We start from the raw sequence: 27,801 nt of genomic DNA on the forward strand, positions 1-27,801 counted from the left end.
CCCGCAAATTGAAATACTATTGAGAACCTGATAACGTATATTTTTTATCTGGACAAATCACTGTATGAGTTGCTGCCACCTAGTGACAAAACAGAAAAGTAATTGATGGCGCTATTCGTCTTCCCCCTGCGCACTGAAACCGCTGAAGTCGTCTTCTTCAGTGTCGGAGTTGAACAGCTTCAGAAACTTCGTCACGTACCGTTTTAGTCTCTCTGTCAGTGTCGCGCTCCGTGTCACTGTCATCCCGAGGTAAAGTTGCCTCTGAAGGTGCGCTGCTCTCTTCCTACCGCTGCCGTCTCCAACGTCTCACCATGGATTCATTAACGCCAAGCTTACGTGCAGCAGCCCTATTTCCTGTCTAGCCAAAACTAGCGTGTTCTTCTTTGCACTGACTTCCCCTGTCTGTTTTGTTTTTGCACTTCCTGCTAGAACGCTCCCCAGGCGTTCTAACAAGGGGGCGTCCTGAAGAAAAAGCCATAGAAAAGCCGCATCTTTATATAAGCCGCATGGTTCAAAGCGTGGGTAAAAAAGTAGCGGGCTTATAGTCCGGAAAATACGGTAAATATGTGTAATTTGAAATTCCTTTTCCCATGTTTTTGGTCTGTAGCAGGTAGCTGGCATGCTATCAGCTAATGCTTAGGTGCTTAGCCCAATCTTAAAACAACATATTTTTTGATTATGGGATGAACTGATCTCCAATGGGGATATTCTTGTTGTAACGCAGAGGTTCCCAAAATGGGGGGTGTGACCGCCCTATAGGGGCCGTGGTGCCGTTGCAGGGGTGGCGTGCATGGAATTCTCTCCTACCAACTGACCAAAGTTGGCAAAACTAGCAATTTAAGGTGTGTCCTTAAATTTTGGGGGGGCGCAAAAAAGGTCTTATAAAGTAGTTCCCAAACTAGAGAAAGTTTGAGAACTACTGCTGTAAGGCAATAGCATTCCCTCGTTATCGTTCCCCTTTGTACCACAATTTGATTGAAATATTTTTCACGCTAATTTTTTTTTTTTTACATTTCAGTTCCAGTACAGACCAACTTGGTCCCTGCAAAGAAGGTGCAGTCGGGGATGCTGCAGTCCAGCCTGGTGCAAGCCAGCGTTGCCACCATGCAAAATCCAATGGGCTGTGCCCTCCCTCGGCTCTCTGTGAGCTCTCGTCCAGCCAGTGTTGTGGCAAGCATGGAGGTGGTGGCCGATGGCTTGGTCCCATTCACCATGATGAAGCTAAAGACCGTGCTTGCGGTGTTTGTGGTGGTGGTGGCGTATCTCGTGGCAGGCGGCTTGGTGTTTCAAGCGCTCGAACAGCCCTTTGAAAACAACCAGAAGATCACCATCACGGCAGAGAAGGCGGCCTTCCTGCACAAACACCAGTGCGTGAGTCCAGATGAGCTTGAGGCTATCATCAGGGTAAGAGCATCCATCATTCAATATATATTTATATATATAGCTTTCTTCATTCCTAAATGTGGTTCCTAGGGGAGACTCTTGCATCAATCTCATCTCTCGCACTCCATTCTGCACTTTGGAAACTGGATACAAACCAGTAACAGTAATCCTGATGCTTCAATATATTCTTTGAAAGTAATTTCAGCAATTTTCATAGAAATCGAGGACTCTAAATCGTAATATCGTTTAATTTCTTGGGATCTGGTTTTAATGTTCAATCGAAAGTACATTATTTTCCGGATTATAAGTCGCACCGGCCAAAAAATGCATAATGAAGAAGAAAGAATAAGTCACACCAGCCAAAGGGTGAAAAGAAGTGCGACTTACAGGAGCAGCAGATACTGGTACACAAGCCCAGAGTTCCCTCTAGTAGCTGTCTATTTACATACTGAAAATATGTACATTTTCAGTTGTATGTGAGTAGCAGATACTGGTACACAAACCTAGAGTGCCCTTGTATGTATTATTATTTTATAATGTTTTTCAGTTTATATTTCTGCTATATTTTGCCATATAGTGAATTCTGTTAGTATCAGAGTCTGAATAACCTGTTGTTTTGAAACATTGACAGATGAAAAAATTATATATATATGACTGAATTCTTTTTGAATGAAGTAAATTAGTAAAACTGAAGTACATTTTTCCACTGCGGCCCAGTACCAAATGAACTGCAGACCAGCACCGGTCCCCGGACCGGGTGTTGGAGACCATTCTGTAGCCCTTCACATCAGTTTTCTCTGAGAGAAATACACAGTACATGTGGGATCATTGTCATTTTTGTCCTACTCTTGGTTACTTGACTTTGTTGTAGGGTTAAGAAATGAGTGATGATGTCGTTCCTAAAGCAACCCTCACCATTTATCCGGCCTTGGGAACAGACAGGAAAGTTTGGAGGAAAAGCTAGAGAAGCCAGATTGAGATGGTTTGGACATGTGCAGAGGAGGGACAGTGGATACATTGGTAGAAGAACGTTAGAGATGGAGCTACCAGGTAGGAGACAAAGAGGGACGCCAAGGAGGAGATATATAGATGCAGTGAGGGAGGACATGCAGATTCGAGTCAGAGTAGAAGACGCAGAGAACAGGGAGAAATGGAAAACGCTGATACGCTGTGGCAACCCCTGAAAAAAGGGACAAGCCGAAAGGAAAAGAAGTCAAAGTCCAATGAAACGATACTTCACAAGCCTTACTGCAGTTTTCCCACTGGCACTGAATATGGTATTTGCTGCGCAGTGACACCAGTTTCACTCACGATCTGTGTTCGCACTGATCGCACTGGCGTTGATTCTGTATTTAAGTATTTTCCCCGACTATAAGTCGCACCAGCCAAAAACATGTAAATGTAAAATCAGGTAGCAGGTACTGGTACACAAGCCTAGAGTGCCCTCTAGCGGCTGTCAGTGTGAAAATAACGAACATGTGAAATTGTATATTTTAATATATACGTCACACCTGAGTGTAAGTCGCAAACCCAGCCAAAGGATGAAAAAAAAAGTGCGACTCATGGTCCGGAAAATACAGTACCTAATTTGTGTGCAAAGGATACTACGGGTATCACTCCGCATGTGTACATACGTGTGAACAAAAACCACAAACTTTAAATGCACGTCACTTTTAACAATCTCCCCCCCAAAGTCTCACACATGCTCATCCCCCTCATCCCCCCGGAAGCTTTCCACAAGTCAGACCGAGGCGCTACCTGGTCAGTGGATGAGGTAAAATGTTTTATCGCTATATGGAGAGAAGACAAGGCCGTGCACAACAAGCATACCACATTTTTTATTGTACTATAAGTCTTTCCGGAGTATAAGTTGCACCAGCCAAAGAATGAAAAAAAAAAGGCGACTTACAGGGGTAGCAGAGTGCCCTCTAGCGGCCGTCGGTGTGAAAATAACAAACGTGAAATGATATATTTTAATATATACAAACCCAGCCAAAGTATGAAAAAAGTGCGACCTATAGTCCGGAAAACACAGTATATACGATCGAAATTGGTCTATTGCATGCATTTTGGGATGCTTTGTTCATTGTCCATATTGTGCTGTTTTCACAATATCATTGCTGTAATCTCTGCGCTGATCACATGACACCACGTATGGGTCAGTTTAGAAATTGCGCAAAATGAATAAACACGCACTCTCCTCCTGAACGTGAGCAAAAACAGCTATCAAGTGCGCAGCGAATCCCGTATTCAAATCTGTGCGAACGCAAAACTTGATTCCCCGCGATTTAACAGTAACAGTATTGAGTGTGTATCTTAACAATGTTAGCAGTTTGGGGGTATTTTAACATGAAGATGTTAACGATATAGACAGTCGCAAGGCTTAATGTTAGCAGAGTTGTTACAGACTAATAGATTTGTTCCCTTCCCTCGCCAAGTCACTTCTTTGTTGAGAGTTACGTGACAACGTTACGTAGTTTGAAACATAGGAATGTGCTTTAAGTGATGTAAATGTTTGGAATGGAATGTTAGGAGATGGCGCTTAGTTCTGTTTTGTTCTGTTGAAATGTGCTCATTTGCTGTGCTAACTGAGCAAAAACTCTATTTTTTGATAATATTTTAAGTTTTATTGATATTATATATCGTGTATATATTGTCCCTATATATATGTGTGTATATATATATATAATCATTTTGCGCCAACCAAGTTAAAAGAAACAGAGAATTGTTTATATATATATATATAAAAACCAAGTTCAAAGAAACAGAGAATTTTATATATATATATATATAATTCTCTGTGAATTTTATATATATATATTTTAAATATATATATATAAAATTCTCTGTTTCTTTGAACTTGGTTTTTATATATATATATATAAACAATTCTCTGTTTCTTTTAACTTGGTTGGCGCAAAATGAATATATATATATATATACACACACACATATACTGTTATATATAACAGAGAATTTTTTCAGAGAAACAGAGAATTTTATATATATATATATAAAAATTCTCTGTTATATATAACAGAGAATTTTTTCAGAGAAACAGAGAATTTTATATATACAGTATATATATATATATATATAATTCTCTGTTTCTTTGAACTTGGTTGGCACAAAATTATTAATCGCACAAAGTCAGCAGGCTGTCTAAACCAAAGTGCTAGCGGTTACAGTGATTTGGGGCTCAGTGTTCATGAAGCTGTTTTTTGTGTCTCTGATTTTCCTTCCAGCACTCTGTGGAAGCTGTGAATGCTGGCGTGAATCCCATTGGTGACACCTCGTACAACTCCAGTCACTGGGACCTGGGTAGTTCCTTCTTTTTTGCTGGAACTGTCATCACAACCATAGGTAATGTGACTACATAACTAGTAATAAGAGTAATAATACACTAATGTTATGTATTTGTGTACGTAATATGTTATGTAATATTACACTAAGTAGTAGGAGAGTTACATAGAGAGTAAAATTATTGTGTAACTGGTTTATGAAAAATGACTAATATGACTATTCGTCTTACTGTATTTTCCGGACTATAAGTTGCACCAGCTAGCTAGAGTGCCCTCTAGTGGCTGTCCATGTGAAAATAACAAACATGTACATTTTCACTATAGCAGATACTGATACACAACCCCTAGAGTGCCCTCTAGCGGCTGGCAGTGTGAAAATAACAAAGATGTGAAATTATATTTAGTAGTCGCAAACCCAGCCAAAGAAAAAAAGTGCGACTTATAGTCTGGAAAATACGGAATTTATAGCCGATGATTGATTCTACGTCTCTTCAGAGGGTGGTGCCATTTCTTGGGGCACCTCTTCCACGGTTTCCGAAGGTGTTTGGCTCTTTTCTGCGAGGCTGCCAAACATTGTGATCGGCAGTCACGACGTCGTCCATTTTGTTGCAAAATTGGACCGATCGAACCATATCGTCGTTCCCATTCCTGTGACATCAGGATATTTTATATATATTTAACTGTATATTTTATATATACAGTTTCAAAAACCTGCGAAGTCGCAAACCCACAAAAAATGAACCGCGAAGTAGCGAGGGACTACTGTACACCTTTCTTGTTGAATAACTACGTAACTACTGCTCCTCTTCATCTGCCATCATCTCCTGCTGCGAGGAAATATATGATACTACTACTATACTTGCAAATAAAAAAAATCAAAATTATTGCACTGCCTGAACTCGTTTGACCATGAGAGATGAAAACTAAATTGTATATATTTTTATGTTCCATTTCCATGTAATAAATTGTAATGTATATATTGCATGCATCAAAGTTCAGCCATATGTTCTAAAAGTTCTTTGGCTTCTTCTAGGTTATGGAAACATTGCCCCCAGCACAGAAGGGGGAAAGATTTTCTGCATTCTATACGCCATTTTTGGAATCCCGCTCTTTGGCTTCCTCCTGGCAGGTGTCGGAGATCAACTCGGTACAATATTTGTCAAAAGCATTGCCAAAGTGGAGAAGATGTTTAGGGTAAGATCCACTGCTCATACTGTACATCCCACTGATACTGCCTCGGTGGTTTGGATGTCATTATTATACCTGGTTAAATGACAACTTTACAGATATATATTTTTTTATAGAAAACAATACCGTAATTTCCGGACTATTGAGCGCACCTGAATATAAGCCGCACCCACTTAATATTTAAAAATAATAATAATAATTTTACGTATATAGGCCGCACATCTCTATTAGCCGCAGGTGTCCACATTTGTAACATGGGATATTTACGCAGAAATATATATTTTTTTCACTTTTAATTAAATAAATGCTTTTTTTCCGAACAGTGCCTGTAACACGGCTGGTTACACGTTAGCTCTTTCGTGCTTCGGAGCCCCGACCGTAGTTGGAATGCACAGGGGAGACTTAGTGATCTACTCCAGGGCCGAAGCTAACGTTAGCTCCAGGGCTAACTCCCTTCACTTTGTGCTTGATTCGAGCAGTCTCCTCGTAACATGGCGCTAGTCTTTTAATGCAGAACAATTGGTCTGCAAGTGGCGAAGCAGTTTTGAAGGCCTGATCGCCTCATTAGTGAGCCGCTCCCCACATATTATGTAGCGCAGGCTTGGTGGGTGGGAACAAACTGTCGCAATAAATCCATATTTCAGAAACTTTCCAAAGACGTTTGTTGTTTTGCTAGCTTGGGGATTTCAATTTAGCGGTAATGTATCATGATGTCTGTTCGGAGCAGACCTTTTAAGAAGGTAGCGGATGTAAGTGCGATATGTGACCGAGGCAAGTATCTCGACACGTATCAAGAGCCATACACAGATGCGGTGGAGCAAGTCTAGCGTCAAGTAGTAAATAAAACATTGTTTCTATGCGGCCCGATACCAATTGACCACCAACGAACAGGTGCGGGTCTGTGGCCCGGTGGTTGGGTACCACTGACCTTGCGACATTGCGAGGGTTAATACAGTTACTTTGCTACTCTGTTTACAGCGCTTGTATGTTGAATGTTTCATGTTCACTTTTTAGTGTGCCGTGTTGCGCCCTTTCAACCAACGGGGATGGCGTCATTCCTCTACGATAACAAAAAAATTTTAAAAAATTTCTTTTTTAACTTAGGTGATCCATTTTTTTGGATGCATAAGCCACATTGAATTATTAGTGCTCAAATTTTTTTTAAATTTGAAAATATAAGCTTTACATCCATTACATACAACACTCAAACAAGCCCAGCTAGCTCAGTCGATCAGCGCATGAGGCTCTTAATCTCAGGGTTGTGGGTTTGACCCCCATGTTGTGAAATGTTTTTTCCTTCATTTCACTCTTATTGTCTGCAATGTCATGTGACAAATAAAGATTCTTGATTCAAACAAGCGGCGCTTTGGCCCAGAGGCAATGTCTCTGTCGTTGGTGTGGAACCTCAGCGTTCACCTCCTGGACAAGTTCGAATCCCGGTTAGGGCAGTTGGTACCTTCCAGTGGACTCACCACCCGCAGGAAGAGTTAGGGGGGTTGGTACGGTGCAATGTGATTTGGGTGGCGACTGCTGTCCCCGCGACCCGGTAACGGATAAGCAGATGAAAATGGATGGATGCAAGGATGGATGATTCAAACAACACAGCTCTGTTAAAATGTTTTTCCCATTCATTTTAGGAGAAGCAGTTGGCCTTCGGTATTGTATAATATGCCTCCCATTGAAGTGTTTTGGGAAAACCCTTCTGTTAATCTTTGCCTAAACAACATTCATTTGTCCTATTTGTTTTACCACAGAACAAACACAACCAGATCAGCCAAACTAAGATCCGTGTGACTTCCACCCTCCTTTTTATTCTGGCTGGCTGTATTCTTTTTGTCACCATCCCGGCAGTGATTTTTAAACACATCGAGGGATGGACGGCTTTAGACTCAACATACTTTGTGGTCATTACTCTGACGACAGTTGGAATAGGAGACTACGTCGCAGGTGAGATAATATACCCATATGAAATGTTTTTAAACTAGGGATGTCGGATGTGAACTCTTTTTAGGTCACACGTCATTTGGCGTTGTGTCATCAGGATTTCATTATCGTAGGACAAACAGATAACAAGTCTTGCAGATGTTACGTAATTACGGACCAATATATTGGTCGGCCAATAATATCGGACATCCCTAGTTGAACCCGTTCTTAACAGAACTGAACTAGATTGCATGGTATCGTCGCGTGGGAGACCGTGGTTCGATTCCCCGACGGCGAGTATCGAACGTTACCGGGGCGGTGGTGGCTTGGTTGTTAAAGAAACGGTCTCGGCCCCGGAAGGTTTCAGGTTTGAGTCCACCAGCAGCTAAGTTACCACTGAGGTTAGGGATATCAGACTTGCACCCAAACATGACCCAGAGAAGAAAGTTTGTTCGAGAAGAATTCGACAGCACAATCAAAGGTCTTAACGATCCCATCATTTGCATGCCATATACCATTTGAAGTCCCTCATACCGCCCTCCTCCCCAGCAGCTCACCGTGCCCCCTAGGGGGCCCCGCCCCACTATTTGAGAGGTACTGCACTAAGTTAAGGAAGCGGACTTGGGTCCAGAAGGCTTCAGGTTCGAGTCCACCATCTGCCAAGTTACCACTGAGGTGCTTTATTTAAGTCAACCATACAATGTCTTGTAAACAGGTGGGGACAGACGGATTGAGTACAGAAAGTGGTACAGACCCCTTGTATGGTTCTGGATCTTGGGTGGCCTGGCCTACTTTGCCGCAGTACTCAACATGATTGGTGACTGGCTGAGGGTCCTATCGAAAAAGACAAAAGAAGAGGTATGGTCTCATCGTCAGTCTGTCTCTTGTCTCCCGTGTTGTGATGATGTGATTTATTTTACGTAGAGTTTAGCACCGAGTGTATGTAGCATAACTGGATAACCATGACCATATTGTTAGCTTTGATCGAAAAAGTAGGGGTCCAGGGGTTTCGAACTTCTGGTCCACTTCCAGCCCACAATCCCCCATCGCTCCCCCTACCACATATCTGCCCTGTGACTTGATGTCAAAGATAATTATATTTTGCCCTTGGGCTAATTTTTTATTTTTATTTTTTCAATTTTTTTAAAATACCACAAACACAACCGCCATTGTGTTCAATCCAGCCCACTTGATGAATTTGCAAATAAAAAAATACATAAAACTCTTCATGTTTAGGATTTTTTTGAACTTTTTTTTTAATATAAATAATAATAATAATAAATATCTTATACAAAAAAAATTACTTTTTGTATTTATAGTTCATTAGGTTATGAAAGTACTGGTCCGGCCCACTTGACATATAATTAGGTTGTATGCAGCCTGTGAACCAAAATGAGTTTGACACTGCTCCGCCTGCACCACCTGCTCACGGTGGCCGTTTCAGAGGGGAAAGAAAAAAACTTGCTGTTTGCAGTGTAGTATTACACAGTATACACATTGATCAATAACCGCATCTAAAATACTGGAGTTTTTTGTAATTGAACACTGATGCGCGTTCGACATACAACTCGTAGTTTGTCAATTTCAGACTTTTAAGTTAGTCTTAGTTACAGTGAGTATCATCTTTGTTTTCGTAATTTTGTCATGAACTACTATTCTAGTCAGCCCAGGTCTCACGATGCAGTTGTACTTGACAGAGATATTTATCGGCTTAGCTAGCCCGATGTGCGGTTTTAAATCTAAATAATCGCCTTCTGTCTATCTCTGGCTTAAAGGTCGGTGAAATTAAAGCGCATGCTGCAGAATGGAAAGCAAATGTGCGGGCCGAGTTCCGGGAGACACGCCGACGCATGAGTGTGGAGGTCCACGACAAGCTCCAGCGGGCGGCCACTATCAGAAGCATGGAGAGAAGACAGCTGGGCCTGGATCAGCGCGCCGTCTCGTTGGACATGCTCTCCCCGGAACGCCGTGCTATTTTCAACAGTTTGGACACCAACAGCTACAAGACGTCGTCCCAAGAGAGCATCGACATCAAACTGAACAATCTGCGGCTGCGGGGAAACGAGCAGTGCGATCGCAGGTCAGACCACCAGACCTCCTCGGAGGACAACATTTTCAACCGTCTGGGCTCTGTCACCAAGCTTGCCAAGCGCAACAAGAACCTACGGAAGAACATCCCGGAGGAGGCTCGCCGGCCTCATAGCGAGGCGTACAGCTGCACGCCTATCTTCAACTGCAGCACCCTCTCGATAAAGGACGAAAAAGGGAAGAACAGTGGCGAGGACGAGATTGAGGACAAGGAGTGCAACACAAGCTTGTCTGATTTTCCGCTCTACGTAGAAGTCTGTAAACCGCAAAATGAGATTATTAATATAGAGCAGACCAAAGAGAATGACAGGGATGAAAGACCGGAAATAGAGGAGATGCAAATTTAGACGAACAGCTTTTAAATGTGAAATTACCAGATGTGCCTTAGGTCTCCCTTACGGTGGGTGTCATTCATCGTCACAGAGTCACATGATGTCGTGTTGACAGTGTTCGTTATGGCCTGGACATTCACAACGTACTTTTTGGGTTTATAAATGTAAACCTTCTGCAGCTGTGGCCATTATTTCTTTCAGTTGTTGCAAAACCTTCTATCAAACTAAAGTTAGGGGGCAGTGTTGCACATTATTCACAACAGCCTATTAACAAGTACTTCTCAAATAGTGGGGCGGGCCCTATGGGGGGGTGCAATGAGGTACCACAGGGGGGCGTAAGAGGCTTCCAATGGAATATGGCACGCTGGACATAAGTGTACCACTGCTGTAATGCTTGAATGATAACAAGCCGCCAGTCACTAGGTGGCAGCAACTCATACAGTGGTTTGTACAGATAAAAAAATATACGTTATCAGGTTTTCAAAAGTATTTAAATTCGCAGAGGTGTGGGTCGGGTCGTGAAAACACTTCTGTCCCCGAGGGCAGGAGAGAGTTTATTTAGCATCACCGACAGACTAGAGTGGGGAACTACATGTCAAATGTTTACAAATTACCGTATTTTCCGGACTATAAGCATGACAGAATATAACTGAGAACCACTGCTTTAGCCTCATTTCCGCTGTATTTAAAGCTGTCGTCACATGTTTATTTAGCATCACCGACAGACTAGAGTGGGGAACTACATGTCAAATGTTTACAAATTACCGTATTTTCCGGACTATAAGTCGCACCAGCCAAAAAATGCGTAATGAAGAAGAAAAAACCATATATAAGTCACTGGAGAGTATACATCAAATTAACAAACACGTAAAATTTTTATTGCTATAGGAGTAGCAGATACTGGCACACAAGCCTAGAGCGCCCTGTAGTGGCTGGCAGCATGAAAATAACGAACATGTACTTTTTTTTTGTGGTATAGAAGTAGCAGATACTACTACACAAGCCTACAGTGCCCTCTGGCAGCTGTCAGTGTGAAAATAACAAACATGTAAATTTATAGTGGTACAGGAGTAGCAGATACTGGCACACAAGCCTAGAGGGCCCTCTAGTGGCTGTCAGTGTGAAAATAACAAACGTGAAATTCAATATTTTAATAGACGCAAACCCAGCCAAAAGATGGAAAAAAGTGCGACTTACAAGAGTAGCAGATACTGGTACACAAGCCTAGAGTGCCCTCTAGTGGCTGTTAGTGTAATAAATAATTCTATATTTTATTACCTGAGTATAACTCACCTAACCCAGCTAAAGGATGAAAAAAAGTGTGGCTTATAGTCCGGAAAATACAAGTCGCAAACCCAACCAAAAGATGGAAAAAAGTGCGACTTACAAGACTAGCAGATACTGGTACACAAGCCTAGAGTGCCCTCTAGTGGCTGTTAGTGTAATAAATAATTCTATATTTTATTACCTGAGTATAACTCACCTAACCCAGCTAAAGGATGAAAAAAAGTGTGGCTTATAGTCCGGAAAATACAGTACCGAATAGAACCAGAAATAATTTCAGGTATGTTGAACATCCATCCCTGATTAAAGCACACTTAATTGCAGTAAAAGGCAACAAGGCTTATGTAATCTGTAACCGTAACCATTGCAGTTAAACACCAGAGTGTCTTAGGAACTTACACGACGTACATACAGTACAGTCATAGGATATATTCATGTTTTCATATCACACTGCTTATGCATTTTTCCCCCACAGACTACAGTTATTTTTTTTTACCACACCCCAAACTTACTTCGCCACTGTAGGGGTTTAGGATAGTTGTACCTCATGTTACTTCCTTTAGAAATAAAGAAGAAGAAGAACACTTCCATTAGGTTAGCCTTCAGAGTGCCATTGTCTCGAATGAATTCATCACAATTGGTCCAATGTCCACGAGGTTTGGCTATGTCTTAGATGTAGCTATTTGTGTATTCTCATGATAAAGAAAATATAAATTATGTTGTTTTTAAAAAAAAAAAAAAATAGTGTAGATGTTTAAACAATTACCATGTTTCAGATATTTATTTACACACGCTGCCATTTCTTTTAGCAATAAACAAGACCTTGAAGGCATACAGTACATAGTTTATATTCCAGACTATAAGTCCCTCAAGAGTATAAGTCGCACCAGCAAAATGATAAAAAAAGGCAACTTACAGGAGTATCAGATACTGGTACACAAGTCTAGAGTGCCCTCTAGTGGCTGTCAGCTTGAAAATAACAAATATGTAAATTTATAGTGGTACAGGAGTAGCAGATATTGGTACACAAGCCTAGAGTGCCCTCTAGTGGCTGTCAGTGTGAAAATAACAAACATGTGAAATTCTATATTTTAATAGTCGTAAACTCGGCAAAAAGATGGAAAAAAGTGTGACTTAGAAGAGTAGCAGATACTGGTACACAAGCCTAGAGTGCCCTCTAGTGGCTGTCAGTGTGAAAATAACAAACATGTGAAATTCTATATTTTAATAGTCGTAAACTCGGCCAAAAGATGGAAAAAAGTGTGACTAAGAAGAGTAGCAGATACTGGTACACAAGCCTAGAGTGCCCTCTAGTGGCTGTCAGTGTGAAAATAACAAACATGTGAAATTCTATATTTTAATAGTCGCAAACCCAGCCAAAGGATGAAAAAAAAGTGCGACTTATAGTAAAATACGGTAAAAAGGCCGGAGGCCTTACTTTTATTACAAGGTTTGAATTGATTAAAGAAGGTGTTGTATTTACTGAAAGAGATAATGGCCTTTGTTTATGTGCTTGAAATCAAATTCTACAACTAAAAAAAAAAGAAACACACAACACATTTTATTGATTATCAGGGCCAAGAGTAAGAAATCTGTCAAAAAACAAATTCTTGGAGGCATCCTTTAAATGCGAAAAGCCCATAAAAGACATACAATATGAGCATTGAGCTTCTGAAATATTATCAGTAAAATTTCATCAGTATTTATTTCAAGTTTTTGCTTTCTGTTGCAAGTGTTGGGCACCTCCCTTAAGCGAAACATCTACCATTCGAAAATATACCCAGTAGCAGTAAAGCAACTCACAAGATTCAAGATCTGCCAATAAAGCCAAATTGGGTTTTAGTTCGTTAGCTTAGCCACCCTTTGGGGAAGAATGAATTTCAAAACTAAGATGCTTTATGTGAGCACGGTGCTAACACACAGCTGACAGGTCTCTATTACACTACATACTATGGTAGTCCTAACACACTCGCTGTGTGGCCGACCGCACCTGTAAAACACTGCTAGCCTACTAAGATGCTAGCACACTGTGTGCAATGGTGCGCATTCCTTGTGATCAGTGGACAATCAATAATCCCTTTAATTCTTTTCCTTATTTCGAGTAGGTCAAGTTTGGAAAAAAAAACTACATACTTCCCCTTTAAATTATAGGTTATTTGCAACAAGCAATTCTCAGGTACCAAATCCTCTGCATAATTTGTGTTTTTTCTTAGGTGCGCCCGATAATGTCGGCCGACCAATATTATCAGCTGATATTAGCTTAGTTGTGTAATATCGGTAAGAATCATTATCGGTTTTCCCTCCGATAATAAAATACCCGATAACTCAATGCCTGGGTTTCGCCAAGATGATGTGAACCCAAACGGCTGCGTATGTCAACATCAGAAATTAAGGATTTGGCATCCTTAATATAGAATACAGTGGTCCCTCGTTTATCGCGGTAGATAGGTTCCAAGGCCTGCCGCGAGAACTGAATTTCTGCGAAGTAGTGAAACCATATTTTTTCGCAGTAAAATGATGACGAAGAAGGTGATGATGACTTTTACTGCGCAGCCGATGATTGATTTTTATGTCTCTTCAGAGGGTGGTGCCATTTCTTGGGGCAATTTTTCACGGTTTCCGAAGGTGTATGGGTCTTTTTTGCAAGGCTGCAAAAACATCTGTGATCTGCAGTTGCTTCCGCTGCTTGTTTTTCCAGTCGAAAAGTAGCTTGTAGGCAGTCACAACGTCATCGATTTTGTTGCAAAATTGGACCCATCGAACCGTATCGTCGTCCCATTCCTGTGACATCTCTTGCAGATCCAAATCCGGGATACAGGATATTTTATACAGAGAGTTTTCAAAAACTCGCGAAGTTGTGAATCCGCGAAAGATGAAGCACGATATAGCGAGGGACTACTGTATCGGCATATCAGATATCGGCAAAAAGCTAATATCGGACATCCCTAGTTTTCTTTTATGAACTTCGTATTTATAATAGTGCAGTTATCATTGGTGATCAATTGGGTAGTGCGAATATTGTCTTGCATGAAACCAATTTGTGGTACAAAAAAAAAAGTGGGGACTTTTAACTTAAAGGATAAATCTTAGAAAACTATAGCTATTAGATGTCCAATCATTCCTTTTGCCCACCCGCTAAAGACAGCTACGATTATGAGTATGAGTTTCTTTGCCAGTTTAGTTGTGATCCATGCTAGACAATTACACTAAGTCGCAAAATCGATCGTCCAAGATAACGTTTTTAGTACGAGTGATTTTAGAGCTGTAAAGCAAAGCATCGACAGACAAGTTCCTTCCTTTTTTCGGGTTTTTTTTTTTTTTTTTGCTTATTTTCAAACTCACTTGTAAAGGGATTGACAACTCTTACACCAAACATCTAAAAACAAAGAACTCCATGTGTTTTCGCTAGCTAGTCACATTATCAGTGTGGATATTTCCGAAACAAAAGCAAGACATTGAACAAAAAATGGCAGGTTTTGTGGCAAAAGACCCACTAAATTAAAAAAACAAAAAGTTTAATTAATAATAATAATTTAGCCAAATACACTATACGATGTGGGTTACAGTTAAAATAATTTAGCTGCTGCTTTTAAAACCGACCGGATTTTTTTTTTAAAACAACACTTACCTCAATGTTTTTCTTGAAAGAGGAAACTGTAATGTTCCAAAGGGATTCAACAGTGAATCGTGTGCTGAGCCCTGATTGGTGGGTTTATGGTGCCCATTGCTTCGACCCTCTCATTACGTATATTTGATTTTGCTTCGATAAAAAGAAACAACAGGTGTCGCTGCAAAGTCTCACCACGTAAAAGACTCGAGTGAAGTACAGATACCTTAATACTATATGTTACTTAAGTACAGAAAGGAATTACTAACGAAGTACATGTACCTTTTCATAGTAATATTTCCATAAATTGGATTAGTTCCAAATAAAAACTGAGTTGAGATTAATCAGAATTAATCGTGATACGTTACAATCGTGAATGTAATTTGCCTGATCAAAAAATGTAATTGATTGACAGCCCTGGTAATTACGTAGGATGCGGTGATTACCTTTTGGAAATTAGGATTACTGGTTGTACTTTTGCGTAATACAGTGGATACGATACAGGAAATTCTGAATTTTAAAACTACAATCTAACTTTGACTGTGGAAACCTGCAGGAAGCAGGAACCTCATTTTCTTGGTCATTGAAAAGAACTATAGTTTTGAGCGCCAACTAGTGGCAACAGAAAATTTGTAAACATTTTATGAGCTGCTCTAAGTTTCTCACAGACAAGTGAAAACATCCTTTTCAAATAAGAGCAGGGCACTCTGTTACAAATGACGTATGGCAAGTACCAAGAAGTTAATAAAACAGCATTGCGCTAGTATGCCTAGCGCAACGCTTTTGCCCTGTCCTGATTTTCAGTCCTGATCGCTGAAACATTTCCAGATGCGGTCCAAAAGTGGCACACCGAGTTACAAACGCAACAACCGTGCGGGATAAACACATGTGTTTGCACAACTTGCCTCCACAGTGCCATCTAGAGGTGGGTGGGTCCCCAGACAAAATGCTATTGTCGTGTGGGTAGGTTCTATTTGGTGCCAAATTAGACAGACCGGCCATTAGTTTAATTAGTAAAGGCAATCACAATACTGGGCATCACGATTTAAGGCGGGGGCAGTCAAACATATGGCCTGGGGACCAAAACTGGCCCACTCGGGTGTTAAATCCAGCTGCTTGATATTATTTGAAAATATGACTTTGAGGGTTTTGGCATGTGAGAATCTGTTGTACTTAACCCGCACTTGGACTGTCGGGACTGTAAATGCGACATTCTTACTTTTGAAGTAAAAAAGTTTTTTTTTTTTGCTCTGGTAATCAATTAAATAAACTGAATGCGTAATAAAAAAAAAAAAAGTAAACTTTTTTTTTTTGTTACATTCTGTAAGACAAATGGTACTGTTCTAGTGCTCGTGCTTTAAAATTCTAAGAGCCGTCCGTTCTCATGAAGTCACACGCCGCACCTTATTGAAACTTCTGTAATGTCTGGGACGAGTCCCTTCTGATGTGAACGCGCTTGAAAACAATGAGCTGTAAACCAGTCCGAAAGTCCCTGTCCTGTCTCTCTGTATAAAGTGCTGTGTATTCTGTCCCTCAGAATCGTCCGCTCTCATCGTTTTCTTTCAGAGACAAAGAAAATAAAATCAAAATCTTCTCAAATCTTTCTACTCGATTTTTCTCGGTGGCCTGGTTACAAAAGCTCAGTCAAAACACACACAAACTATCCCTTTTCCACTGTTTTATTGAACCACTTACAATAAATATAGAGGGGAAAAAAACACAAGGGAAAAAAAAAAACACTTCACGACTACAGCTTGCTTGAGGAATACAAAAAAAAATGAATGAAAAGTGTGCAAATACAAAGCAAGATCAGAAAATACACATACACAATGCTTAAAATTAGAAAGGTTAACTGAATAATACAGAAGATCATCTTTATTTCTTTTTAAGTTTATTTTTCCTTGTTTCTATTTTTGTTCACTCGCTGCAAGTTAATTCACTTTATTTTTGTACATTATTTTCAGAGAACACAAAAAAGAACATTGTTTTTTGTTTTTACATAACAGCCTTAGAACAGGTAACACCTTTCCGAATATAACGCTTACACTTTTATAGTCTAGGCCAGGCATGGGCAAACTAAGGCCTGGGGTCCAGATGCGGGCCGTTCAGCTTTTTCATCTGGCCCGCCAACGTTTCCAAATTATATCATTTTTTTATATTATCATTATACTTCTGCCTTTTCCCTGCAATACCCAAATTTCCCCAATAGATGGCGTAGAAAATGGTAAAAACATTTTAGCATTTTAGCCTTTACCCAGCGCAAATTTTAGGACAATTGTGGCCCCTCGAGTCAAAAAGTTTGCCCGCGCCTGGCCTAGGCCCTGTTGTGCACAACATCATTTACAGCTACAGTTAGCCATTAGCGAAGTCACATAAGCAATTTTCTCAGCGAAAAAACATGCACGGTTTCATTTAGATTACAGTAGATGCTAAAAAAATCACAGGTGTGTCTATAAGCGATGTACGTGTATACAAGTGTTATACGAGACAGAAACAAAAGACAAATCGTTGCGTGACTTCACCGTGAGCAGAGCAGAGGGACCGTATGTACATGTTCAGTCGAAGTCTCTGTTGACTAAGACCAGAGGAGCCACCAGGGTCCACACATAGAGAGCGATGCAGATCCAGCTGGAGGAGATCTTCACCCACACAGATGGCCACTTGCTGGTTATGGTTTCATAGTTGGAATCGGGACTGGAGGGACAAGCACGTACACACACACCGAGAGAGAGAGACAGTTAGAGGTACACTACACATTGCGATTTATTTTGAGTCACTCTTCACCAAGGCTAAGCTAACCTGGCTAACACCTTCATCCTCACCTTCTTTGGGCATTTTTTGGAACGCTTGCTATTGTTCTCAAGTGCAAAAAACAACGTACTTTTTACGATGACATGAGAATTTTGATAATGCAAGTGTCGTAAAATTGCTGAAAAACAGGGAAACTCACCTATACCAGTTAGTGAGTGTCATCATGATGTAAAGGGACGCGAGGAACAGCATGAAGTGGAAGAAAGAATAGGAATAGGTGACGCCATCCTTCTCATTATCCATTGCTCTGTTGGCGCCGCCGCCCTCCTCAAAGCTGTCGGTCTGCGGCCCTTCATCGATCAGCGCTGACTCGTCACTAGTAAGGGTCAGTTTGCTGACTTTGTCGTTGGTCGAGTTCCGAATACTGAGATACAAAGAGAGAGAAAACCAGTGTGGGACATTGGTACACAGACTGGGGTGTTCATGTTCGGTTACTGGTTTGTTCGAAACAAAAAGTAATAAAAAATAATTTTATTAAAAGTAGGAATGAGGAATATATAATAAGTGTTTGTAATTAGTTTGCCTTAGCCGAATATTCTGAATCAAAATCTTCACGGTATTTCAGGTCAAATAAAATAAAATAAAATAAGTGAGTCACTTGAATGGGAGGTATGTCAACTATTTCAAAATGGTGGCGTCAAAATATGTCAATACCTAACACAACCACAAAAACAAACATTTGATTGACATCTTTACCTGGAGTACAGGACACACATGAGGAAAATGATCAATCCCACAATGCCTTGGGCATCCCACCACTGAACCACATGATCCTGCCCAGCAGGAGTAGTGCTGTTAAGCCCAATAATACCCAGGAGGCTTGGGTTACACTTCCTGTCTCTGTGGAAAAAAACAAAAAAAAAAAATTTTAAATTAAAGCTTAATGTAAATAAATTGACAAAAACTTTAAAAAAAATCCTCGAAAACCATTAAAACTAGGCTCGCCAACTTTGAAAGGCAAGTTTATTTGGCTGTTGCAAAAATTTTTTTTTTTTCATCCTTTGACTGGGTTTGCGGGTTTCCTCAGTTGCGACTTATATATTAAAATATATATTTTCACACTGACAGCCGCTAGGGGGCACTCTAGGCTTTTTTTTTTTACCAGTCTCTGCTACTCCTGTACCACTGAAGATTTTCATGTTCATTATTTTCACACTAACAACCAAGACAGCGACATTCCCGCTGTGGCTCTTAGTTTAGCCATGTTTACAGTAACTCTCAAGTGACGCCGTTTGGTTATGTTAGCCACATGGCTAAGGAGTGTACATGACTGAGCCTGTTGTAGACATCATAGATGCCACCATATTATACGTACATTACCATGCTAACATAAAGGGACGCAGAAAAAAAGGAATGGAATAAGTCCTACCTGGCTCATTAGTCATGGCAGACCAGGTCAGGAACATAATGAAGAGGGTAACAATGGAGGACTGCAGCAGACCAGACCTTGGCTGGGACTCCTTTATCAAGAGAGATACAACCATTAACAACAGTTAAAAAATTTTTTAGGTGCACAAAATTTAGGTGAAACCCAGATTTTTAATTGTGTCTCCTTTAACATCATGCGGTGCCCTTGTTTATTGCTCTCCTTTTATATAACTTTTATATAATTCAATAACAAAAATACAGTGGGGCTTCAAGATACGCGTTTAATCCGTTCCACGACAGCACTCGTATGTTGATCCGCTCGTATCTAGACTGCGTTTTCCCCATTAAATAATAACTAAAAACCGATTATTTCATTTGATGTTTCCTCGTATCACAAGGAAAATCTTTCGAAAGTTGCTTACTTGTAACTTGGAATACTCGAAGCCCCAATGTACGGGGAACAGAAATGTCTGTTTATTTGAAGCACAACTATATATAAAAAGAAAAAAAGTGTTTAACCCTCCCATTGTCCTTCGCATTTTTGTACACACCCAGTGTCGTCGTAACGAATTTTCATCTTGTTCCAGGACAGGTTGCAAACTAGTTGCGCGGACGCTGAAAGTGTACAAATTGCTAAGGACAACGGGAGCATTAAAAGTTTTGATATGAAAAGTTTTTGACCTAATTACACATGCACTATTACCGGTTATATTCCGACGGCACGCTTGCCAGTAAACACATTAGGTCCTTTGTCGTACCCTTAGCTAGCGAAATTTTGTTAGCCAGGTCTGTCTAAAATAATACATTTTTGCCTTTTAATTAGAGTCTCAGGGCTGAGCTCCATCTCAGATTCAGTTGTCTCCTCTAGTTCAGAGTCTGACCCTGTCCCGAAAGATGTCTTGGCTGAATGGACTCTCAGCAGTGGGGATGGATGGAAAGATTGATAGTAGGGCTAGCTGTTGGGTTGGTTTTTCTTAATGTAATTAAATAATCAATTGCTTGCTTGTTGTTTTCGCACAGCCAATCAGAGACAAAGACCGAGCTGTGCTTTGTCTCTGATTGGTTTAGACCACGGTACGATCCTACCACAAATGTCAGTTCAATCCCAGGAGAACACAGAGAGATGATGCGCTTGTAAAATAAATGTATGTTTTCACCCAGGCAGTGTCAGGTGCACCAGTGTGACCTAGATAAATCAGAAGTTGCACTAAATTTTGGACTCGCTCTGGAGCCCTGAATAAGCTGTTATGTAGGAACTCGTGTACAACATTTGGCACCAAAGAAGCAAAGAGAAAAAAATCTGTCAGGTGACAAAGCAGTTTATCAAAGAATTGCCATTAATGATCAAGTACTAATATTTTAGTATTATATTATATACAACGTAATCGTATGTCGATAACATTCTACTTCAAATGCAAGAAAGAAGTGTCTGTTTACCTGAATCTGGGGCATGATGGACAGGACAGAGATGCCGACACAGAGGAGCATGTTGATGCTGATGAAGACCTTGTTCTCGGTGCAGCCGTCTGACTGGGTGTAGTAAACATAAAACAATACCACAGATACAAGGGACAGCAGGTAGTTGAGTGCGGTGATTGACAGAAGAGCTGTGAAAACAAAGATAATCCTTGAAACACAAAATAGTACGATTCAGTTGATACCAAAAAAGGGGAGAGGACAGATCAGAAAAAAAGCATTTATTAAACCAAAGAAATAAAAATAAATTATAACATCTTATTAGCAAAGGCAATGACCAAGAATGGGAGAAAGAAGACCTTCAAGATACGCGTTTAATCCGTTCCACGACAGCACTCGTATGTTGATCCGCTCGTATCTAGACTGCGTTTTCCCCATTAAATAATAACTAAAAACCGATTATTTCATTTGATGTTTCCTCGTATCACAAGGAAAATCTTTCGAAAGTTGCTTACTTGTAACTTGGAATACTCGAAGCCCCAATGTACGGGGAACAGAAATGTCTGTTTATTTGAAGCACAACTATATATAAAAAGAAAAAAAGTGTTTAACCCTCCCATTGTCCTTCGCATTTTTGTACACACCCAGTGTCGTCGAAACGAATTTTCATCTTGTTCCAGGACAGGTTGCAAACTAGTTGCGCGGACGCTGAAAGTGTACAAATTGCTAAGGACAACGGGAGCATTAAAAGTTTTGATATGAAAAGTTTTTGACCTAATTACACATGCACTATTACCGGTTATATTCCGACGGCACGCTTGCCAGTAAACACATTAGGTCCTTTGTCGTACCCTTAGCTAGCGAAATTTTGTTAGCCAGGTCTGTCTAAAATAATACATTTTTGCCTTTTAATTAGAGTCTCAGGGCTGAGCTCCATCTCAGATTCAGTTGTCTCCTCTAGTTCAGAGTCTGACCCTATCCCGAAAGATGTCTTGGCTGAATGGACTCTCAGCAGTGGGGATGGATGGAAAGATTGATAGTTGGGCTAGCTGTTGGGTTGGTTTTTCTTAATGTAATTAAATAATCAATTGCTTGCTTGTTGTTTTCGCACAGCCAATCAGAGACAAAGACCGAGCTGTGCTTTGTCTCTGATTGGTTTAGACCACGGTACGATCCTACCACAAATGTCAGTTCAATCCCAGGAGAACACAGAGAGATGATGCGCTTGTAAAATAAATGTATGTTTTCACCCAGGCAGTGTCAGGTGCACCAGTGTGACCTAGATAAATCAGAAGTTGCACTAAATTTTGGACTCGCTCTGGAGCCCTGAATAAGCTGTTATGTAGGAACTCGTGTACAACATTTGGCACCAAAGAAGCAAAGAGAAAAAAATCTGTCAGGTGACAAAGCAGTTTATCAAAGAATTGCCATTAATGATCAAGTACTAATATTTTAGTATTATATTATATACAACGTAATCGTATGTCGATAACATTCTACTTCAAATGCAAGAAAGAAGTGTCTGTTTACCTGAATCTGGGGCATGATGGACAGGACAGAGATGCCGACACAGAGGAGCATGTTGATGCTGATGAAGACCTTGTTCTCGGTGCAGCCGTCTGACTGGGTGTAGTAAACATAAAACAATACCACAGATACAAGGGACAGCAGGTAGTTGAGTGCGGTGATTGACAGAAGAGCTGTGAAAACAAAGATAATCCTTGAAACACAAAATAGTACGATTCAGTTGATACCAAAAAATAAAAATAAATCCTAACATCTTATTAGCAAAGACAATGACCAAGAATGGGAGAAAGAAGACACTGAATTGAGATGAGTTCTAAACTGAGACTTTGGCGATTAAATGCATAAATTAACTATAAAAAAATTGAGACTATGTTTTCCCCCCTTTGATTTCATTCAAAGAAGTACAAGTATGTTAGATACTTGCAGATATACATATACATATTTACTGAAATAAAATATAGTTTTAAATTGTGTTCTGATCATCTCCTGATCAGTGTTTGTGCAGCCATTTTCTTTTTTTTGGTTTATCTCGAAACTCTATCATTTATTTATTTATTTATATAGGCTTTCCTTGTATTGCTTAGTACAAAATGGATTACCTATTTAGCACCAATGAACCAGGGTAAATTTAGTCTCATAATAACAAGCAACATACCTGCATACCAGCAGCGGGAATTGCCCTCCTCCATTTTCTCCACCCAAGCCTCATTCCAGGAGTGGGCAAAGTCAATGAGTAAAACCAACTGGATCAAGATGAAGCAAAAGGCTCCGGCCATGCCCACATAAAACCACACTGTCAAAAAACAGATGGAAAGAATGGTCAAAACTATAATGCATGGACGCAGACATGTAATACAATTCAGTTGCAAGATTTTTATTTAATATGTGATGTGTAGGGATGTCTGATATTGACTTTTTGCTGATATCCGATATGCCGATATTGTCCAAGCACTTGTGACATCAACCGATACTGATATAGGCCTGATAATATTTATTTATTTATCTGTACAAACCACAGTGAGTCACTGGCACCAGCATTCTGCATACAACCCCAATTATTAAAATGGATTAATTAAATGTGCTGCAACGCTGCCATCTAGTGACTTTCACTTTAATATACAGCCGTTTATCCCCAAAACTATTTTTAAGGGTTAACATCATTTGGTGATCATCATCATCGGAGGAAAAACCGATAACAATTCTTACAGCTATTACATAATTATGCTAATGTAGGGTCGATATTATCAGTCAGCCCATATTATCGGACATCCCCAATTATGCGTAGTAAAGTTAGTATTGGACATTAATAAAAATGCATATACCACATTGTCCTGATCAGTTTTTAAAACTGACACGAGTACAAGTTTTTTTGTCATTTTTGTACTTACCAAAAAACAGTACTACTATGGATATGTCCTTTTGTTGGGTTTCAATAAATATGAAATAAACTTAAACAGAAACAGGTACGCAGTACCAAAAACATTTTCTTTTGGTATCCTGTGGTCTGCTTTTGAAGACCTAAATATTAGGTGTCTGAAGAGAATTTTTAAAAGGTCTTTTCTTAAGCTGCAATTGTTAAGTCATAATATCGTAATCTACCAACTGAATATACAGTTTTATTGTTTTTATAAATAAATAAAAAAAATGTTTTGTGACATCCCAAATTGTATTTATGTTAGAAAGTAATTTTTCGGAGAACACCAAAATCCGTACTGTATTGTAACATTCTTTATTGTTATCAATTTCTCGATTAAAAAAAAATGGTGAAAAAATTAAATGAATTTTTTTAAAAAGACAGAAAAAAATATTACCAGTAGTAAAGGGTCCATCGGAGATAAAAAAGGCTCCAACGGTTATGCCAGTGGCTGCAATAAACTTAAAGAACCAAAACCTGAGAGAGATGGAGAGAGAGAGAGAGATAGAGAGAGAGAGCATTACATTAAATATTGAGCAAAGTTTCAAACTTTTCACACCAGTCTAGACCACAGACATTTTGACATTGAAAATAGTAAATACACTAAAAGCTTTGCTAGTACAACACAATATATTTCTTTTCCCTTTTTTACTTGTATTATGTATAATACACTGAGCTACATAATTTGTTTTGTAGCACGATAGTGGTTGGATTAGGGTTTATGCTAGTACTAGATCTAATCCAGGCAAAAATTAACATTTGACTCGCACTGAGTTGATGTTATGTTGTCACAAGACAAAAAAATATATAAATGTACAACAGGGGGAAAGCAGTAGATCACTAAATCTGTATGTCCAATTTCTTCCAAAAACAGCCTTTCCTTCATTAACAACAAGCATTTAGACTTTAAGAAAAGAGCTCTTTTAAATCACAGATGTATGGGTAGATGGAAGACCTTACCCGTTGTGCAGTGCCGCTCTGGGATCCCGGCTGCTTTTCACTTTAATCATGAGTAGGGAGAAGAGGAGGAAGAACATGGCCATGCCGAAGCAGATGCGGTAGACAGCCTTGTAGCCGACCAGCACATCGCAGTTCACATGTCCTTTAACACCAGGAATGGATGACCCAGCCCCTCCCTCACAGAAACCTGGAATCTGAAGAGTTCAATGAATTATAATAATTATATTAATTCATAATAATAATAATAGTAGATCGGAGTGTCCACAGGTTTTCAGATTGGAAGCTACTATTCAAATCAGGAGGTTAAAGCAGTACTTCTCAAATAGTGCAGTGAGGAGTGGGGGTTGCTTGTGAGAGGCTTCTGATGAAATATGGCACGCTCAACAGAACTGTGCTGTTGCTGTAATACTTGAACGATAAACAAGGTTCCAGCCACTAGGTGGCAGCAACTCTAACACTAAGATCTAACATGCACCTTTTCTTACTCAATGACCTATCCTTATGACTTGCTTATGACATATTCTTATGACATACTATTCTTCTTAGTCTATGAGTATACCTGTACCTTTTATGTTTATTATGTATGTATTTTTGTATTTTGTGTGTACTGTAGCTTGATTGTTAATGGATTGACTCAATTTGTAAGTCCCTTTGGATAAAAGTGTCTGCTGAATGTATTGTAAATTTTTAAAGATTACAGGAAATACATAGTTGGGGTGACAGCGGCATAAAAACATTTTTAACCCCTGGGGAGGGGGTGCATGACATTAAATAGCAATGGTGTTAGCAAAATTTTAAAAGCAAATTTTCCATTTTTATATTTATTTTGATAATTGTAAGACAGTGTTGGAGTCTTCTCTCAGCAAGTGTTTTTTGTAAGTGTGAGACGAATAATAATCTGTGTTAAAAACCTTCTTGAGCTGGCCCTCCATGCCAGGCATCAGCATGATGCAGGCAACCCCGACTCCCAGCAGTAGGAAGAAAGCATAGACAAGCCGGGTCACGGTGGAGTTATTTCCGCTGGGGCAGCACCCGCACAGCAAGCAAGGGGCGCTACCACACAGGCACGGGATCTGGACACACAAAACAAAACCAAATTGACAATGACTTCATAAAAGACGTACATTTTGATAAAAGACTTATTTCTGCCTTCTATTTCTTAACTTTAAATGATTCATTATTTAAAACGTCCCTTAAATAATTGTTAAATTCGTGTCCGTGAATTTCTATTCAGTGTGCAGCTTTGTTTTTGTTTTGTTTTCAACATGGCGGATCAAATCTCTGTCAGAGATACTACGTCATAAATTGTTCACTGCGGAGCCGACATATTCTACGGCTCAACAATAACAGATTTAAGGTTATGACAACAGTATACGACCATTCGTAATGGCCAACTATAAGGAGCAGTTTCCCCGTGTGGGTTCACAGTGTCGAATTGGGCGACGTTATTAGACTCTATTGCAACTGTTGTCTGACATGACGCCGTGGTTTTTACGGTAAACAGGGGAACGGCGTTTCGCAATGGTTTCTTGGAATGGAATGGATGCCTTCTTCTTATTACAACTCACAGTCGATACCTTAGTCGTATTTAAGCCGCGTTTTTTTAAATTTTATTTTAAAAAGTCATTATTGTACCGTTGGACTAAGCCTTACTCCTCGTCTAGACCGTGGCCTGGTTATCTGCGTAGTAATGATGTTAATTATACCGTTGGACAAAGCCTTACTCCTCGTCTAGACCGTGCCCTGGTTATCTGCGTAGTAATGATGTTATTTTCTGTTTCGAGATGTGGCAACTGGTCACCGGCAGAATTTTTAGCGCTAACACTTACCCAGCTCGCCATGGAGCACAATCCCAGTACGGCTCCCATACTAGCTAAAGTCCGTTCTCAATATTTAGGCTTTTGTTCGCAGTGTTTTGTTGTCGCAGAAAATGGTGGGTGATCCTTCCTTGTGTACTCCCTAACTTCTTCTACAAGCGCCAGGGACCGATATACAGTTTTCGACTTGCTACCCTCTGCTGGACTCTTTCGGTATTATTTTAACGCGGTGGGGGCTCTATTTCTACCACCTCCGTCGTAGCGATAAGTTGACGTGTCCGCCATTTAGTGACGTAAAACGCGTATGTGACGAACGTACACAAATAAAGCCACACGAATAAAAGGAAATAGTTCTGCTTTAAACTTGGCATTGCATGTGCTTGCGTAGCGACGAGTTAGCCAGAAACATAATATTAGTAAAAAAAAATATATATATATATAATGAAAAGTGAAAAGGTTGAAAAAAATATTTATTTTATGCTTGACGTTTTATATATATAGAACTTAATAATAACCTCAAAGAGTATATCTCATATTTTTTGGATTTATATTTATTTATTTTCTGTTATAAAAAGAGAACATTTAATATTCATACAGAAATAAATGCACAAAAATGCATCTTAGCCATTGGCTAGAATGCATTTAGATGTCACTAACTTCAAGAGAGCACAAGATATTAACACTTTAATATATTGTACAGAGTAAAATGTAAAATGGCGCCTTTCTCTGTGTTACGATTCAAGCACCACATTCACACACTTATTTACAACATCAGAGGGAAAAACTTGAAAGAAAAAAAATAGTACCATCAAAGAACACAACTATTGTACACTAGTCCCTCAACCTATGTGGGGGTAAGTACCAATCAAAAAGTATTGCTTTATCATTTTTGGTTTGTTTTGAGCTAATTGCTAACATACAGTATGTGTTTGCTTCACCCTTGTTAGTGTTTATAGTTTAATAGTTTTTTTAAACAACAGTACATATTATTTTTAGGATTACAAATATTATTCTAATCTTCCAAAAATATTTAAACTAATATTTTTGACACACCCATTAAGACACTGGTGTGCACAATTCTGAATTAAAATATTGCTGACATGCAGGAACAAAATCAGGATATTAAATAAAATGTCATACCACCTGCGTACATCACTAGTGTCTACTAGTCTTTATTCACAGTGAACACAACACGTTGCTTGTTTTTCTATATATCATTACAAAGTCATATAAACATGTAAGGGAACCTTAATTTCTATCTCTCTATCTATCTATCCATCTATCCATCCATCCATCTATCTATCTATCTATCTATCTATCTATCTATCTATCTATCTGTCTGTCTATCTATCTATCTATCCATCCATCCACTCTCTCTCTC

General features: G+C 39.6%; 2 protein-coding genes across 2 annotated transcripts in view; one reads left to right on the plus strand and one right to left on the minus strand.

Annotated features, from left to right (window-relative positions):
- Positions 1-10,652, plus strand: part of kcnk10a (potassium channel, subfamily K, member 10a) — a 13,286-nt gene extending 2,634 nt beyond the window's left edge. Inside the window, exons 2-7 of the mRNA XM_008312619.3 lie at positions 1,019-1,404; positions 4,629-4,746; positions 5,719-5,879; positions 7,628-7,820; positions 8,512-8,654; positions 9,572-10,652. Coding sequence (XP_008310841.1) covers positions 1,019-1,404; positions 4,629-4,746; positions 5,719-5,879; positions 7,628-7,820; positions 8,512-8,654; positions 9,572-10,231 — 1,661 coding nt within the window. The 3' untranslated portion in view covers positions 10,232-10,652. The remainder of the gene's footprint in view (positions 1-1,018; positions 1,405-4,628; positions 4,747-5,718; positions 5,880-7,627; positions 7,821-8,511; positions 8,655-9,571) is intronic.
- Positions 10,653-16,774: 6,122 nt separating this feature from the next.
- LOC103380602 (serine incorporator 1) lies at positions 16,775-26,594 on the minus strand. Its single transcript, XM_008312620.3, has 10 exons — positions 26,433-26,594; positions 25,515-25,676; positions 24,604-24,797; positions 24,041-24,120; positions 22,885-23,022; positions 22,233-22,402; positions 19,288-19,378; positions 18,615-18,756; positions 18,058-18,282; positions 16,775-17,801 (listed from the first exon to the last, which is right to left on the minus strand). Exons 1-10 carry the CDS (start codon positions 26,469-26,471, stop codon positions 17,663-17,665), a joined length of 1,380 nt encoding a protein of 459 aa, XP_008310842.1. The 5' UTR covers positions 26,472-26,594; the 3' UTR covers positions 16,775-17,662.
- Positions 26,595-27,801: the final 1,207 nt, after the last annotated feature.

This window comes from Cynoglossus semilaevis, chromosome 7 (genome assembly GCF_000523025.1).
Source record: "Cynoglossus semilaevis isolate Cse_v1.0 chromosome 7, Cse_v1.0, whole genome shotgun sequence".
Classification (NCBI taxonomy): Eukaryota; Metazoa; Chordata; class Actinopteri; order Pleuronectiformes; family Cynoglossidae; genus Cynoglossus; species Cynoglossus semilaevis.